The 14,737-nt window shown below is 37.3% G+C and overlaps 1 protein-coding gene across 16 annotated transcripts in view; it reads right to left on the reverse strand.

The window, feature by feature from the left end:
* Positions 1-7,025: 7,025 nt before the first annotated feature.
* Positions 7,026-14,737, reverse strand: part of LOC115214409 (breast cancer type 2 susceptibility protein-like) — a 210,963-nt gene continuing 203,251 nt past the window's right edge. For all 16 annotated transcript variants that reach the window (XM_036504782.1, XM_036504776.1, XM_036504779.1 and 13 more), the window contains 3 exons: positions 12,935-13,117; positions 8,920-8,988; positions 7,026-7,337 (listed from right to left, as the gene is read on the reverse strand). In XM_036504782.1, the coding sequence (XP_036360675.1) occupies positions 7,125-7,337; positions 8,920-8,988; positions 12,935-13,117 (465 nt within the window). In that variant the 3' untranslated portion in view covers positions 7,026-7,124. The remainder of the gene's footprint in view (positions 7,338-8,919; positions 8,989-12,934; positions 13,118-14,737) is intronic.

Here is a 14,737-nt window from a genome sequence, read left to right on the forward strand (position 1 = left end):
GTAGAAGATTTCAATGAAATTACACTTGATGATAATGGAAGGGATGGTGATGATGATTATAATGTCACAAAAGACAATGACTTTTCTGATAAATTTCCACCTTCAAGACCTTTCTGGAATTCTCGTAGACTAAAGCATCTGCAAACGCCAGAGATCCCTGAAGATAACAAAAACAGTCTAACACTTTGCAAACGACCATTTGATGATTGTTGTAGATGTATGATAGTGACAGTTTCAAAAATAGTTATACTCCTAATAGTAGTATGAAAAACACTCATAAGATTTTATGCTATGATCTATCACAAATTACTTCAGAAAAAGGAAGGAAAACATCCCCCAAAAAGGAGAAAATCACTATAAACAACTCTGAAAATTATAATATACCATTGTTTGAGACTGAAAATTTAGAAGAGTTGAAAGCTGTGTATGAATATCTGCATGTTAAATGTCCTTCTGATGACAGTACTATTTCTTCCCCTGTTCATCCTGAAGCATATTCAGTCGAATGGCTGTCAAAACTTCCTATTTCTGACTCTAGTTTTAAAGTGTCAGCTGAGAACTGCAATCATAAAACTGCCATAGAGATGCCTTACATGCAACAGCCCCCAAATTCCTGTCAGATTCAAATGCCTCACACACTTAATCCTAGTTTAATTTATGTCCAAACACAAGTAATCTGCCTCAGTAGTACAGCCTCACAAAAAGAAAAATTAACCAACAGCAAATTGATGGCTTAACTAAAGACGACTTTTGTAAAATTGGCGAGAGTGGCACTCATCTTCATGAAGCTGCAGAAAATAATAATGTATATTTATTGGAGGCCTTGCTTAAACAATTGGATAAGATGCAGTTCAAACAACATATTGTTAACTTCAGAAACAATTACCAACAGACTGCACTTACTGGAATCATTATCATTAAAATAAAAATTATCCCTCCAAAAGCCTTCTCTACTCCTTTATATATATATATATATATATCATAAATGTGAAAATTAATTTCTGTGTGTCACACTTAGACCCCCTCTCTCACTATTCAATGACACTCCTACTATTCCTCATGATGGGGTGTGAGTAATAGTAGGAATAGAGACGGTGAGAGTGGTGGTGAAGACAGAGAGAGAGAGAGAGAGAGAGAGAGAGAGAGAGAAAGAAAGAAAAAGAGACAAAGAAATTTAGGGAGAGTTGATGTTTTATTAAAAGTAGTAGTGTTGATGGTGGCAGCGGGAGTAATAATAAAAGAGAGAAAGATGAGGTATATGAGAGAAAGAGGGAGATGATGTATGACTTTGTTTAACCATATCTCTTTGACAGAAATTCCTGTGGCCAACATACTAAACACTATCATTTTTGTCTTATTTTTGCTTTCTTTAATACATACACAAACACACACAATCACACATATAAAATACGCTGTAATTTAAATAAAGTTTCCCCAAAATTAAACCTATCTAATATAATAAATGTGAAAGTCAGTGTGTCACACTTTTTCAGCTTTAATAATTCCTTTCTACTGGAAGCACATAACTTCAAATTTTGGCAGAATAGATTTGTTATCTGTTTGGTGGGATATGAAAGGTTTAGTCCACTTTGAACTTTTAAACCCAAACCAAACAATAACAAAGGAGATCTACTGCAAGCAACTTGAGCGGCTGAAGTCAGTGCTAGAAGAACAACCATCTTTGGTTTCAAGATGAAAGGTGTTCTTCCATCAGGATAATGCTTGGCCACATACAGCAAGGATGACATTTGAAAGGCTGGAGCAGTCTGAATGGGAAACGATGCTCCACCCACCATATTCGCTGGACATTGCCCCATCTGATTATCATTTATTCCTCAGTCCTCAAAATCATTTGGACGGAAAAAATATGAATTCTGTAGACAAGGTCAGAACAGTACTGGAGAAGTATTTTATGTCACAGACAAATGAACTTTGGAAGAAGGGTTTTGCAAGTCTACCAGATAGATGGAAGAGCATTGTAGAAAATGAAGGAGAGTATATTTTAGATGAAAAAAGAACTTTATCTTAATTTTGAAAAATAAAATAAGTATAAAAAAAACCATATTACTTACAGGATGACCCAATATATATATAATTATATATGAACCCAGCTAATTGGTATTCAGTCCTCTATAAACACACTCTAGCCGCTGGCCCACAAACTTGCTGCCCTTTTCTCTTCATCTTTTCTATTGCTGCTATAATGGCCTTTGTTTCTAGTAACAGGATTTACTTGTTTCTAGTATATATCCCTGATATACATGTATGTCTTTCCATGTCTCATTTCACTAAATATTTCCAGCTGTCTATGCTCTGCATTAATCATTTATCTAGTCCTATCTTCCTATAACATTTGTCCTCGAGAATCTCTTCCTTGCAGGTGATTAAAAGGAATATTAAGGGCCTCCATCTCACTTGTCTTAGAAGTCTTGCAAAGTTCATGGATCACTACCTCTTCCACCAGACTCAACAAGTAAAGAAAAAATATGTCAGAGATTCAATTATGGATTTATTTACTTCTAACTAGAAAGGAATAAGCTTGACTATTCTCTTCTTATTGAACCATACAAGTTAATAACTATCACATTCAGATTAATAAATGATTATCACTTTCAGGTCAGTTTAAACCCTCCTGCATTGCAATGAATCATTAGGTTATGAGCAATAACCTATCCCATAATACTGTATTTAACCACTTCAGTACAATACAATGGACTAGTTTCATCGATAAGAGATAAAAGAAGAAAAACAACAACAACAAAAAAACTGGGAAATAAAATTATATTAGAAACACTTGAAACTTTGTTGTTGTTAATATATTATGTTATTAATGTTGGAAAATGAGAGTACTTCTAGTTAAGTTTACAAAATAAAGGCATGCACCTAAATTTGTTGATGGATAATACTGGCGTCATTTATAGCTACTTAGATTTTCAGACAAATAAGCTAGACATAACTGCATAGTTAAGTAGATCATTTGATAATTACGTGGCTCCAGATTGACTCACATTATGTGACATTCTGAGCAAGCATCTTCTACATTAGTCAGAAGTTACAGGTACTTTGCGAATATCTGTGTGTATTGGTGTGTGTGTGTATATATCTATGTTTATGCAGACTGGCATAAAATCTACTGTTATAGTCTTTTCTCTTTATTCTTTAAGGAACAAAGTTCCTCATAGGAGGAACCTTGTCTCTAAGCTGTCCTCTGACTAAATGATTCACCAAGCAAAGTTTAATGAAATAAGTACTAGAATCTATATGATTGACTAAACCCATGGAAATGGTTCCCAAGCATGAACACAGTCCAGTTCAAGACAGGATGCCCCTGGGAGCTCCTCTATGCTGATGACCTTGCTCTAATTGCTGAGTCACTATCAGAACTAGAGGAGAAGTTTCAAGTGTAGAAACAAGGATTACAATCGAAGGCCTTAGAGTCAACCTAGCTAAAACCAAAGCCCTAATAAGAAGGAAGGCAGGCAAACTACAAATCCCTTCAGGTAGTTGGCCCTGCTCAATCTGTAGAAAAGGCATAGGTAGAAACTCTATAAGATGTACCCAGTGTAAGCTATGGACACATAAGAGGTGCAGCAATATCAAAGGAAGTCCAGTGACTGAAATAAATCTATTATAAGTTTGTGTATGTTCATTCTTTCTTGCTCTTCCTCTTTCTTTTGTATGTAATATCGTCTTTATTTTTGCTGCCACTGTAGTGCTGAAACACTGAATTTTATTATGGTATCACACTCTACCTGCTCTTCATTGAAAGTTTTGCTACCTTCCTTCCTCTGTTGTGTTCTCACACTCTCTCCCACTTTTTATTGATCTTTCTCTCTCTCTCTATTTGTTTAGCAGAAGATTAATGTAGAGTTAGTGCTGAGTACAAGTGTCAACTAGAAAGTAACATAACTGATTTTAATTTAAGTGGGAAGCCAAACTTTGTCTTTTAAGTCACAATTTACTATAAATGGTGTTTGCAACACTATTATTACAAGCAAAGAAAGCATGCTACAAGCATACACTATGGTCTAATTAATGAATATGATTCATTTCAATCAAATTGACCCCATCATATCTGTAGAGCTTGTAGACCCTTACAGTGGGGTCTGGATGCATTGTCAAAGCCCAGATAGTCCAGAGTCCTTGTGATGACCTCAATAAAAATTCATTTTGCATGGATGACACCAAATCCATCAAGTAGCTTCCAGGACCATTTGTCAAGGAGACCCAAACAGGTGAAGAAGGCTAAGCCCTCTTATAGAAGAGCACAAGAAGATAGAAGCTTCCAAAATATGGTTAGGTAGTATGAAACAAACATCAGATGGATAGTTCCCTATTGCTCATTCTTGACCAAAATATGTAATGCACACATTAATTCTCAGTTTTGTAATTCAATTAAGTTAAAGAAATATAACATTAAGAGAACTGATTTCATAGCGTTTTCTTTGAAGGAGCAAAACAGCCACAATGAATTTATCCATAGGCATAGGAGTGGCTGTGTGGTAAGTAGCTTGCTTATGAACCACATGGTTCCGGATTCAGTCCCACTGTGTGGCACCTTGGGCAAGTGTCTTCTACTATAGCCTTGGGCCGACCAAAGCCTTGTGAGTGGATTTGGCAGACGGAAACTGAAAGAAGCCCATCGTATATATGTTTATATGTATGTGTGTCTGTTTTTGTCCCCCAACATCGCTTAACAATCGATGCTTGTATGTTTACATCCCTGTAACTTAGCAGTTCGGCAAAAAAAACCAATAGAATAAGTACTAGGCTTAGAAAGAATAAGTCCTGGGGTCGATTTGCTTGACTAATGGCGGTGCTCCAGCATGGCTGTAGTCAAATGACTGAAACAAATAAAAGAGTAATTTCAGTAAGGTCAATGCATCAATAACATTGAAACATTCTGGTACTTTTCCATTTTCCCCATTCATGAAGATATCCCAACATTCAACAACATGCTGTCCAAATAGACAACAAGTTGTTGAATGCTGGGATATTTTCATAAATAAGTTTCCTTTACTTAAGCACAAAGTTCAAAGAACACAATGCTTACAGTATTTTCTAAGCTCTACCAGTATAATCCCTTTGCAGAAATATTGTTGTACTATCAGGTTCCATAAGCACCATTCGAGCGTGATCATTACCAGCGTCGCCTTACTGGCACTTGTGCCGGTAGCATGTGAAAAGACATTTGAGCAAGGTCGTTGCCAGTACCGCTGGACTGGCTCCTGTGCAGGTGGCACATAAAAAACACCATTTGAGTATGCCTGTTGCCAGTACCGCCTGACTGGCCCTCATGCCAGTGGCACGTAAAAGCACCCACTACCCTCTCGGAGTGGTTGGTGTTAGGAAAGGCATCAAGCTGTAGAAACTCTGCCAGATCAAGATTGGAGCCTGGTGCAGTCATCTGGTTCGCCAGTCCTCAGTCAAATCGTCCAACCCATACTAGCATGGAAAGCGGATGTTAAACGATGATGATGGGACACCAAGCAAATAGAGACAAAGAAAGCAAGATGACTCTATTGAAAGCTGACCTAACATAAGCTTGACAATGTCATTGTACACATCAGCCAACATAGATACTTCTTTTTACAACTCCCTTCCGAAAAGTGTGAGCTTCCTAGTTCATTTTATGATCTTTGAATAGTCAATGCCAAGGTCTGCACTATCAAAAGAGAGAAATGGATTGGTGGAGAATGATGGCCAGTGAGATGTAATATTGTCAGTAGCTTCCATATTTCAAACAGCTAAGACTTAGTGTTCTTTTCCTGATGCTCTTTCACTCTTTTACTTGTTTCAGTCATTTGACTGTGGCCATGCTGGAGCACTGCCTTTAGTCAAGCAAATCGATCCCAAGACTTATTCTTTGTAAGCCTAGTACTTATTCTATTGGTCACTTTTGCTGAACTGCTAAGTTACGGGGATGTAAACACACCAGCATCGGTTGTCAAGCGATGTTGGGAGGGGACAAACACACACATATATATATACATATATATATGATGGGTTTCTTTCAGTTTCTGTCTACCAAATCCACTAACAAGGCTTTGGTCAGCCTGAGGCTATAATAGAAGACACTTGCCCAAGGTGCCACGCAGTGGAACTGAACCCGGAACTATGTGGTTGGTAAGCAAGCTACTTACTACACAGCCACTCATGCTGTTAAAATGGTGTGAATAACCTTGTTAGGCATTCAAATATCAAGCTCAACAAATGTACTTCCATCATCAAAACAGCTTACACTTATATCATGTAGCTTGAAAATTTTCATACATTAAATAGAAAATAATAGTATTCTCATACTTTTTTTTTTGCTAAAAAACATAACCATGAACTGACAGACACAAGACAAAGGGAAAAATGCACACAGACATGTGTACATATATGAATATATTTATTTATTTGCTATTGATAGATGAACAAATAAAACATAATATCATGTCGTTATGTGGAGTCTGAGTGTGGTTTGGATTGGATTACATTTATTTACATGGAGTTCAATTACTTATGTAATAGACAAAGGGCTCTGGAATGGATTCTGTTCATATATAGAGACTCCACTGTATGCATATGTATGTATCTTTTTTACCTTTTTTTTAAAAAAATCTTTTTACTTGTTTCAAACTGGCACTTATTTTAATGGTCACTTTGCTGCGTTGCTACATTAAGTGGACATAACAAACCAACACTGGTTGTCAAGCAGTGGTGAGGACAAACAGACACAAACACACACACACATGATGGGCTTCTTTCAGGTTCTGTCTACCAAATCCACTCTCAAGGCCTTGATTGGCCTGGAGCTATAGTAGATGATGCTTGCCCAAGGTACCATGAATTGGTACTGAACCATATGGCAAAGAAGCAAACTTCTTATGACACAGCCACACCCGTGCCTATATTTTTTTTACTCGTTTCAGTCATGTGGTTGTAAAGCAAATTTGTTACCACACAACCACATATGTGCATATATATATATATATAACATTTACAGATTAAGTGATTTAACAAAAAGAGAAAAGATTGTGTTTGAGTTTGGCAAATTTACAAGTGGTTAGAACTATTTAATGGAATAATAAATGTGAATGAAAGTAATATAATACAAAACTACATATGTAAGGAACTGGTCATTTTTTAGCTTTGGTTAAGGTAGGAGCCTTAAATGCTTTATATACAGAAGGAGATGAGCAACTGGCTAAGGGGGGCAAGCTGGATGCAGCCCCATACACGAGAAGTTTGGACATTTTCATTTGTTGAGCAGCTTTCTGAGCCTTCGTAGAATCATCTGAAGATGAAGTGTGCAAAACATTCTCTTTTACGTGATACTTCTGCTCTGTACCCTGGGTGTGAGAAAGAGGATGGAAAAGGAAAACCCATAAGACATTACAAATACTGTTTCAGAAATTAAAAAAAAAAAAATAAGAACTATAAAAAACAAAACAAAACAAGCGCAAAAATTATATAATCTATGAGGTTTTAGCACCCCATTACTACCATCTTTATTGTCGTCCCAGCAACTCCCACTGTTATATAAAATGGGGTAGCCATGTATCTGCTCTGTGGTAAGACAACCATGATTGTCCCTCTTTCATACTTTAGCATTTCAGCATCTGGCAGAAAGCCACCTCCACCTCCCAAATAACACCCCCCACACTTAGTTCTGGGTCTTTTACATTTTTCTTTGTTCTTTTTCTTATTTCTTTATTGCCCACAAGGGGCTAAACATAGATGGGACAAACAAAGGGATTGAGTCAATTACATCAACCCCAGTGCGTAACTGGTACTTAATTTATCGACCCCGAAAGGATGAAAAGCAAAGTCGACCTCAGCAGAATTTGAACTCAGAACATAGCGGCAGACGAAATACCGCTAAGCATTTCACCCGGCATGCTAACGTTTCTGCCAGCTTGCTGCCTTTGTCCTTTTTCTATCTTGAAAGTTACTTGGCAACCTCACTAGTGCCAGAAGCATGAAAAAAAAATAAAAAGCATCCAGTACACACTGTAAAGTGGCCGGTGTTAGGAAGGACATTCATCCATAGAAACAAAGCTAAACCAGGAATTGGAGCTTGACATGACCCTACAGTTTGCTGGATTCTATCAAAATGTTCAACCCACACCAGAATGGAAAACAGACATATGATGATGCTTTCAGTTAGTATAGTCAAAAATATTTCAAGACGATATAAAATAAATCTAGTTTGAAATTGTTTGTGTTACATTCATTAACCCATATTAACCCACTGTCCTTGTTTGAGGACAGTTGTATTTGGTTTATTTACTGCAATAAAGGTTAACTGGATGCCTCCATATGTTTGTTATCCTTGTTTATAAAACTATCTTCAAAATTTTGACAGGGTTATCCTGGGTTAAATATGAAGAGAAACAGAAATATTATACACAAAAGAAAAAGAAAACGAATAAATGTAAAAAATCACAAAAACAACTGTCACATAATGTGTTTGTAGGGTCAAACTTGCATTTTATATTTTGATGTTAAGACATATATATATATTACACCTGGATGCCCTTCCTAATACCAAAGTACTCAATCCACTGTGGGGTGATTGGTGTTTGGAAGGGCATCCAGCCGTACAAACTTTGACAAAATAGACACAGAAGTTTGGTGTAGTCTTCTGCCTGGCCAGCTCCTGTCAAACCATCCAACCCATGCCAACATGGCAGACATTAAATGATTATGATGATGATGATATATATAGATATATAGCGCATTAGGAAGGGCATCCAGCTGTAGAAACTGCCAGATGAAGATTGGAGCCTGTTGCAGCCATCTGGTTCGCCAGCCCTCAGTCAAATCGTCCAACCCATGCTAGCATGGAAAGCGGACGTTAAATGATGATGATGATCCAAACATTCTAATAAAAAGGAAAATTATGGACTAATAGTGAAGAAAATATTGTACCTGAAGATTTAAAGACAGTTTTCTTTGTTCTAATCTCTTGTAAGCTGCTGATAGAAACCCTTCTTTCACCTGGGAGAATATGAACAGAATATCATTTACTTTTTAATTATGCAAAAAAATATATTAATATTTCAATTTTGTTGTTCATTTATTGCTAAATTTAACAGACAATTATATTAGCACCAATTTGTTCATTTATACGTTTTAGTTGTTGAACTGTGACCATGCTGGAGCACTTGCTTCAACAGTTCCAGTCATATTGACAATATGGTTTCAGATTCAGCTCCACTGTGTGGTACCTTGGGCAAGTACTATTGTCCTGGGCTTGTGAGTGGATTTTGTAAATAGAAACCAAAAAAGGGTAATTTATTAAGCATCTAAAAAAGGTTAAAATAGTGAATCCCCTACAGAAAATTCTGAGTGAGAGACCCTAAAACAGATATGTATGGTCATACTTAACCAATATCTGGTATCCCCTGTGGTTCCATTCCAGGAAGTACCATAAATCCTCAAGTATAGTCCGCTCTTGAGTATAATACACAGGGGATTTTTAGGGGGCTGTACCCCTGAAAAACTTAAACCTTGTGTATAATATGCACCCCTTCTCTAACTTGAGTCGTGCATAATTAAGCCAGCAGCACCTAGTCGAACAAATACTTCCGTGCATGCGTAATACAATAATGGTGATGTTCTTAACTGTTATATGGGAATGTAAATATGTTTGCAAATTGTTTTTGTTACATGTTATTCTGTGTTCTGAATACTTTTATTTTAATAAATGTTGCTTACTGCAAGTTATGGATGATTCTTTTTATAACTTCATTGCTTTCAGGCTTAGCTTAAGGTATTTTCGTGCCTGACATCACAAAATGCGTCTGAATAAACATTGCCGGACAGCAAATAGAGACTCAGACATTGCTTAGAAAATATTTTTCATTTTTAATCTCATAGATAGTATGCACTAGGGATTTTATCCTTTAAATTTTGGGGAAAAAAATGCAGATTATACTCAAGGATTTACAGTAAGTAAATGTATTTTTTATGATTCAGTTGACTTCAAATCCTTCCTTAGTTCACATTTATTTAGTGAGTCCTTTACTACAATATATTTTATCATCTTCTGTCTTATTCTATTTTTTTATCACCATTGTTGATAGATGGTCATGTTATGAATGGCTTGACTTTTAGAAAGGAATTAATTTGATTCTGAATCGCTTTTATCTATCCATCCATCCTTAGTATATTTCTGTATCGTATCCTTGACACAAAAACATATCAGCACAGATGGCTTGTTTTCTTTGATTTTCTCATGCAACCAACTTTTCAATGCAGGCCCAGCTTCTGCAAGTACATTATTAACCCTTTCCCCTACTCATCATTAATTCTGACATTGTAGGTCAACATTTTCAAACTTCCGCTGCAGATCTCAAGCTTTTAGACTTCTATAAATGATAACACAAAATCCCATGCCCCAATACGAATGTACTGATGGATGTTAACTGGTACGGAAGAATGCTGGTGCTATGATAAAATTGCCTGAGATCATGCAGTAAAGTGATAGGTGATAGAAAGATGTCAGTTTTAAAAACCATGCAAATAAGAAAAGCATGAGGTTATCTGCTTTATACTTCCAGTTAGGATGGCCAAAGAACTCATACTTCTATTTTCCCATACTCCAAAAGAAATGAATAGACTGAAATAACATAGGCTACAAAGGTGCTTTAGTGGTAGTGGTCTAATCAAATGCGGCCAGTCCAAAGTACAAAATGGTTGGTGACAAGAAGGGTGTCATATCAAGAACTCTTGTTATGATGTACACATGACATATGCAACAAGATAAGCTAATTATATACATAGGCACAGGAGTGGCTGTGTGGTAAGTAGCTTGCTTACAAACCACATGGTTCCGGGTTCAGTCCCACTGCGTGACACCTTGGGCAAGTGTCTTCTACTATAGCCTCGGGCCGACCAAAGCCTTGTGAGTGGATTTGGTAGACTGAAAGTGAAAGAAGCCCGTCGTATATATGTATATGTATGTGTGTGTCTGTGTTTGTCCCCCCAACATCGCATGACAACTGATGCTGGTGTGTTTACGTCCCCGTAACTTAGGGGTTCGGCAAAAGAGACCGATAGAATAAGTACTGGGCTTACAAAGAATAAGTCCTGGGGTCGATTTCCTCGACTAAAGGTGGTGCTCCAGCATGGCCGCAGTCAAATGACTGAAACAAGTAAAAGAGTATATGCAACACAAAAACATCGAAGTTTGCTACACATGATATATACAACAGCAAAGTTAGCTAATTATTCTCTGTAGTTGCATGTGCACCAGATAATCAGTGGTGAGGTGTTTTGAGATCTGTCAAACTCACAAACAGCAGGGGATAAAAAAAGGGTAAACCCAACATAGATGTAAAATGAAATACAATTAGGTAACCACTACTTCATATAATCTGAAATTCATAAAAAAATATACAAATCTGTGAAGGCTAATTTGAAACAATCACATCTGGCTATAAGAGTAGAAAGATAATAACACCCAGCACACTATAAAAAGAAAATCTGAGATTAGTTGTTGATGATAATAGCAGCAGTTACAACAACAATTTAATGTCTACTTTTTCATGCTTGCATAGGTTAGATGGAAAATTTTTATTTTGAGACAGATTTTCTATAGCTGGATGCCCTTCCTGTCATCAACCTGCACCTGCTTCCAGATAAAGTAATATTTCCCCATGGCCAGACATGTTTCTCAAGAAAGACTAGAAACGAACAGCATTACTTGTATAACAGTGATGATATGGAAATATGCTGTGCTTGAGAAGACCCGGCAAGCCAAGTGAGACCATAACCTTGTAGCCTAAGCCAGGGGTGTAACCAGCCCACTTATGCGTACCTTCCCTTCATTGGACACTGCTTGCGAAGACCTGTTGAGGCAAGTGAAATCAGAATCGAAATCAAATTCGATGACTGGCATCTGTTCTAGTGGAGCACTAAGAGCACCATCTGAGCGTGATCGTTGCCAGAGCAGCTAACTGGTGTTCATGCCGGTGGCACATAAAAAGCACCATTCGTGTGTGATCGTTACCAGTGTTGCCTTACAGGCACTTGTGCCGGTGTGCAGGTGACACGTAAAAAAACCCCAAAAAAGCAGGATTTTCCGTGACCATTGCCAGTACCACCCAACTGGCCCTCGTGCCAGTGACACGTAAAAGCACTCACTACACTCTGAGAGTGGTTGGCATTAGGAAGTGCATCCAGCTGTAGAAACTCTACCAAATCAAGATTGGAGCCTGGTGCAGCCATCTGGTTCGCCAGTCCTCAGCCAAATCGTCCAACCCATGCTAGCATGGAAAGCGGATGTTAAACGATGACGATGACTTGGTTACTATTTCTAGCAAGCTGAGCAACAACGAGGGAATTTCTTTTAAGATAATTAAAGACAGCGATGATTAATTACCATTATTTATCTTTGAGTCATATGTAAAACAGGTTAGTCAAGCAATCACCCAGAATAATTGTATCAATTAATTTTAGCTATGGTCACATGATAAAATATACTTGGTCCATACTATCAAACATAACAACAAAGTTGGCTGGTTTTCTCTGTTGCTGTTGTGCAAGATGTTGTGGGTTGTGTTGATTCTTCAAACCCATGCTTGCATGGTAAAATAGACAGAAAATGATGAAGTTGATGATGAAGACACAGCCTTTTAAATCTTGTCATCTATATTTTTCTCTTTAAGTGTGTTACACAGAAAGAAGAATTATTGATTTCTAATAGTGGCACACATAGCCACATATTTTGAGAAAGGATATATTTGATAAAATTAACTGCAATAATTGACTGATACTTTTTTTTTTATTGATCTTGGGAAGAGGAAAGACAAAGTTGACTTACACAGGAATTGAACTCAGAAGCTAAAAGACCTATAACTAACTATTACAAGGCATTTTAGCTGTGGCTCTAATGATTGTGCCAATCCATGCAGGGATATGAATTATTGATAAGACAAACCTTTAAATCTTTCAGCTGACTTACACACTCTTTCATATGACCAGATTGTGGATTTAGAGTGAAATCAGAGATCTCTGTGCTAGCATCAACAGTAACTGAATGAGGTCCATCTTGTCTGTACTTTAATAGATTCTTTGCAGCAAAAACAACACCTTCTTGTAGAATATTATCCACTGAAAATACCTAATATAAAAGAATATGAATAATATAAATTATGTTATTTCAGTCAAAGAATAAATAATATTGATATCATTTAAATATTGGCAGAATTTTAATATTCACAGAATGTGTTACTCAAGAAATAAGTGCAGATGTGTAACTTTGGGCAAGTTTTCTATGATATGAACAAATCTTCGTGTGTGGATGTGGCAGACAGAAATTGAAAGACGCTTGTCATGTACATATATATCTATATGTGTGTGTGCGTGTGTGTGTGCGTGTGTGTGTGTATGCCTCCTTGTCTTAACATTGTATGACAATTATAAAATGATTGTATGACAAATGACTGTCATGAAAACAAGTGAGGGTTGGCAACAGGAAGGGCATCTGATCAAAATCTGCCCCAATAAACTCCACCCTATGCATGCAAGCATGGAAAGGTGGATGTCAAACTGACATATATATATATATATATATATATATATGGCACGTGAAAAGCACCAACTGAATGTGGCCGCTGCCAGCGCTGCCTTGACTGGTTTCTGTGCTGGTGGCATGTACAAATCACCAACCGAACATGGCCTATGCCAGTGCCACCTTGACTGGCTTCTGTGCCGGTGGCACGTAAAAAGCACCAACCAATCGTGACTGCTGCCAGCCTCCCCTGGCATCTGTGCCGGTGGCACATAAAAAGCACCCACTACACTCACAGAGTGGTTGGTGTTAGGAAGGGCATCCAGCTGTAGAAACACTGTCAGATCAGACTGGAGCCTGGTGCAGCCTCCTGGTTTCCCAGATCCTGGTCGAACCGTTCAACCTGTGCTAGCATGGAAAATGGACGTTAAACAATGATGATGATGATAAAATAGGCTTCTTTCAGTTTCCATCTACCAAATCCACTCACAAGGCTTTGGTTGGCCTGAGGCTATAGTAGAAGACACTTTCCCACACTGTGGGACTGAACCCGGAACCATATGGTTGGTAAGCAAGCTACTTACCACACAGCCACTCTTAGAATTTTTAGCAAAATACTATTTGCTTCTCTGATTGTTGCAAAATGTGATATCTTTTTCTTTAGCAACATATTCATTAAACTGAATAAATCTTACTATACTGTTGCAATGAAAGAAAAAAAAAATGCTCACAGACTGTAAAGCATCCCTCATTGCTTTCATTATTAAGTTGGCACTATATTTTATTTCTTTTTATGTGTTCCAGGGCCAGATATCAATTCCAGTTTCACAATTGGTTAGTGTTAAATTGGTTTTGACAATACAATTGATTTCCAATCTCGATTATTTGCAGTCATTGCATGATAACATACTGCAACGATTCCAAGATTTCATTGCATTGTCTGTTTCGGTTTTGTACAGCTACCTGTTTGAAGTCCAAGTAATCATTTGTGAATATGATGTGTGAGAATAGTTCACAGAGTTACAAGATCATAATGATGCTATAAGAATACAATATTGGTTTCATGGAAAACAAAGCTGTGACATCCAAAGTACACTGAATTCTCACCCCAATCTGTGAAAACACTTGAAGCGAATTTTTCTTGCCTTGTCAACATTAGCTGCAGAACACCAGCTGCAAGGATTGCACTGATATCTAAAGACAGAACATGTATACCAAACATTTGATGTG

The sequence above is a fragment of the Octopus sinensis genome, linkage group LG7 (genome assembly GCF_006345805.1).
Source record: "Octopus sinensis linkage group LG7, ASM634580v1, whole genome shotgun sequence".
Lineage (NCBI taxonomy): Eukaryota > Metazoa > Mollusca > Cephalopoda > Octopoda > Octopodidae > Octopus > Octopus sinensis.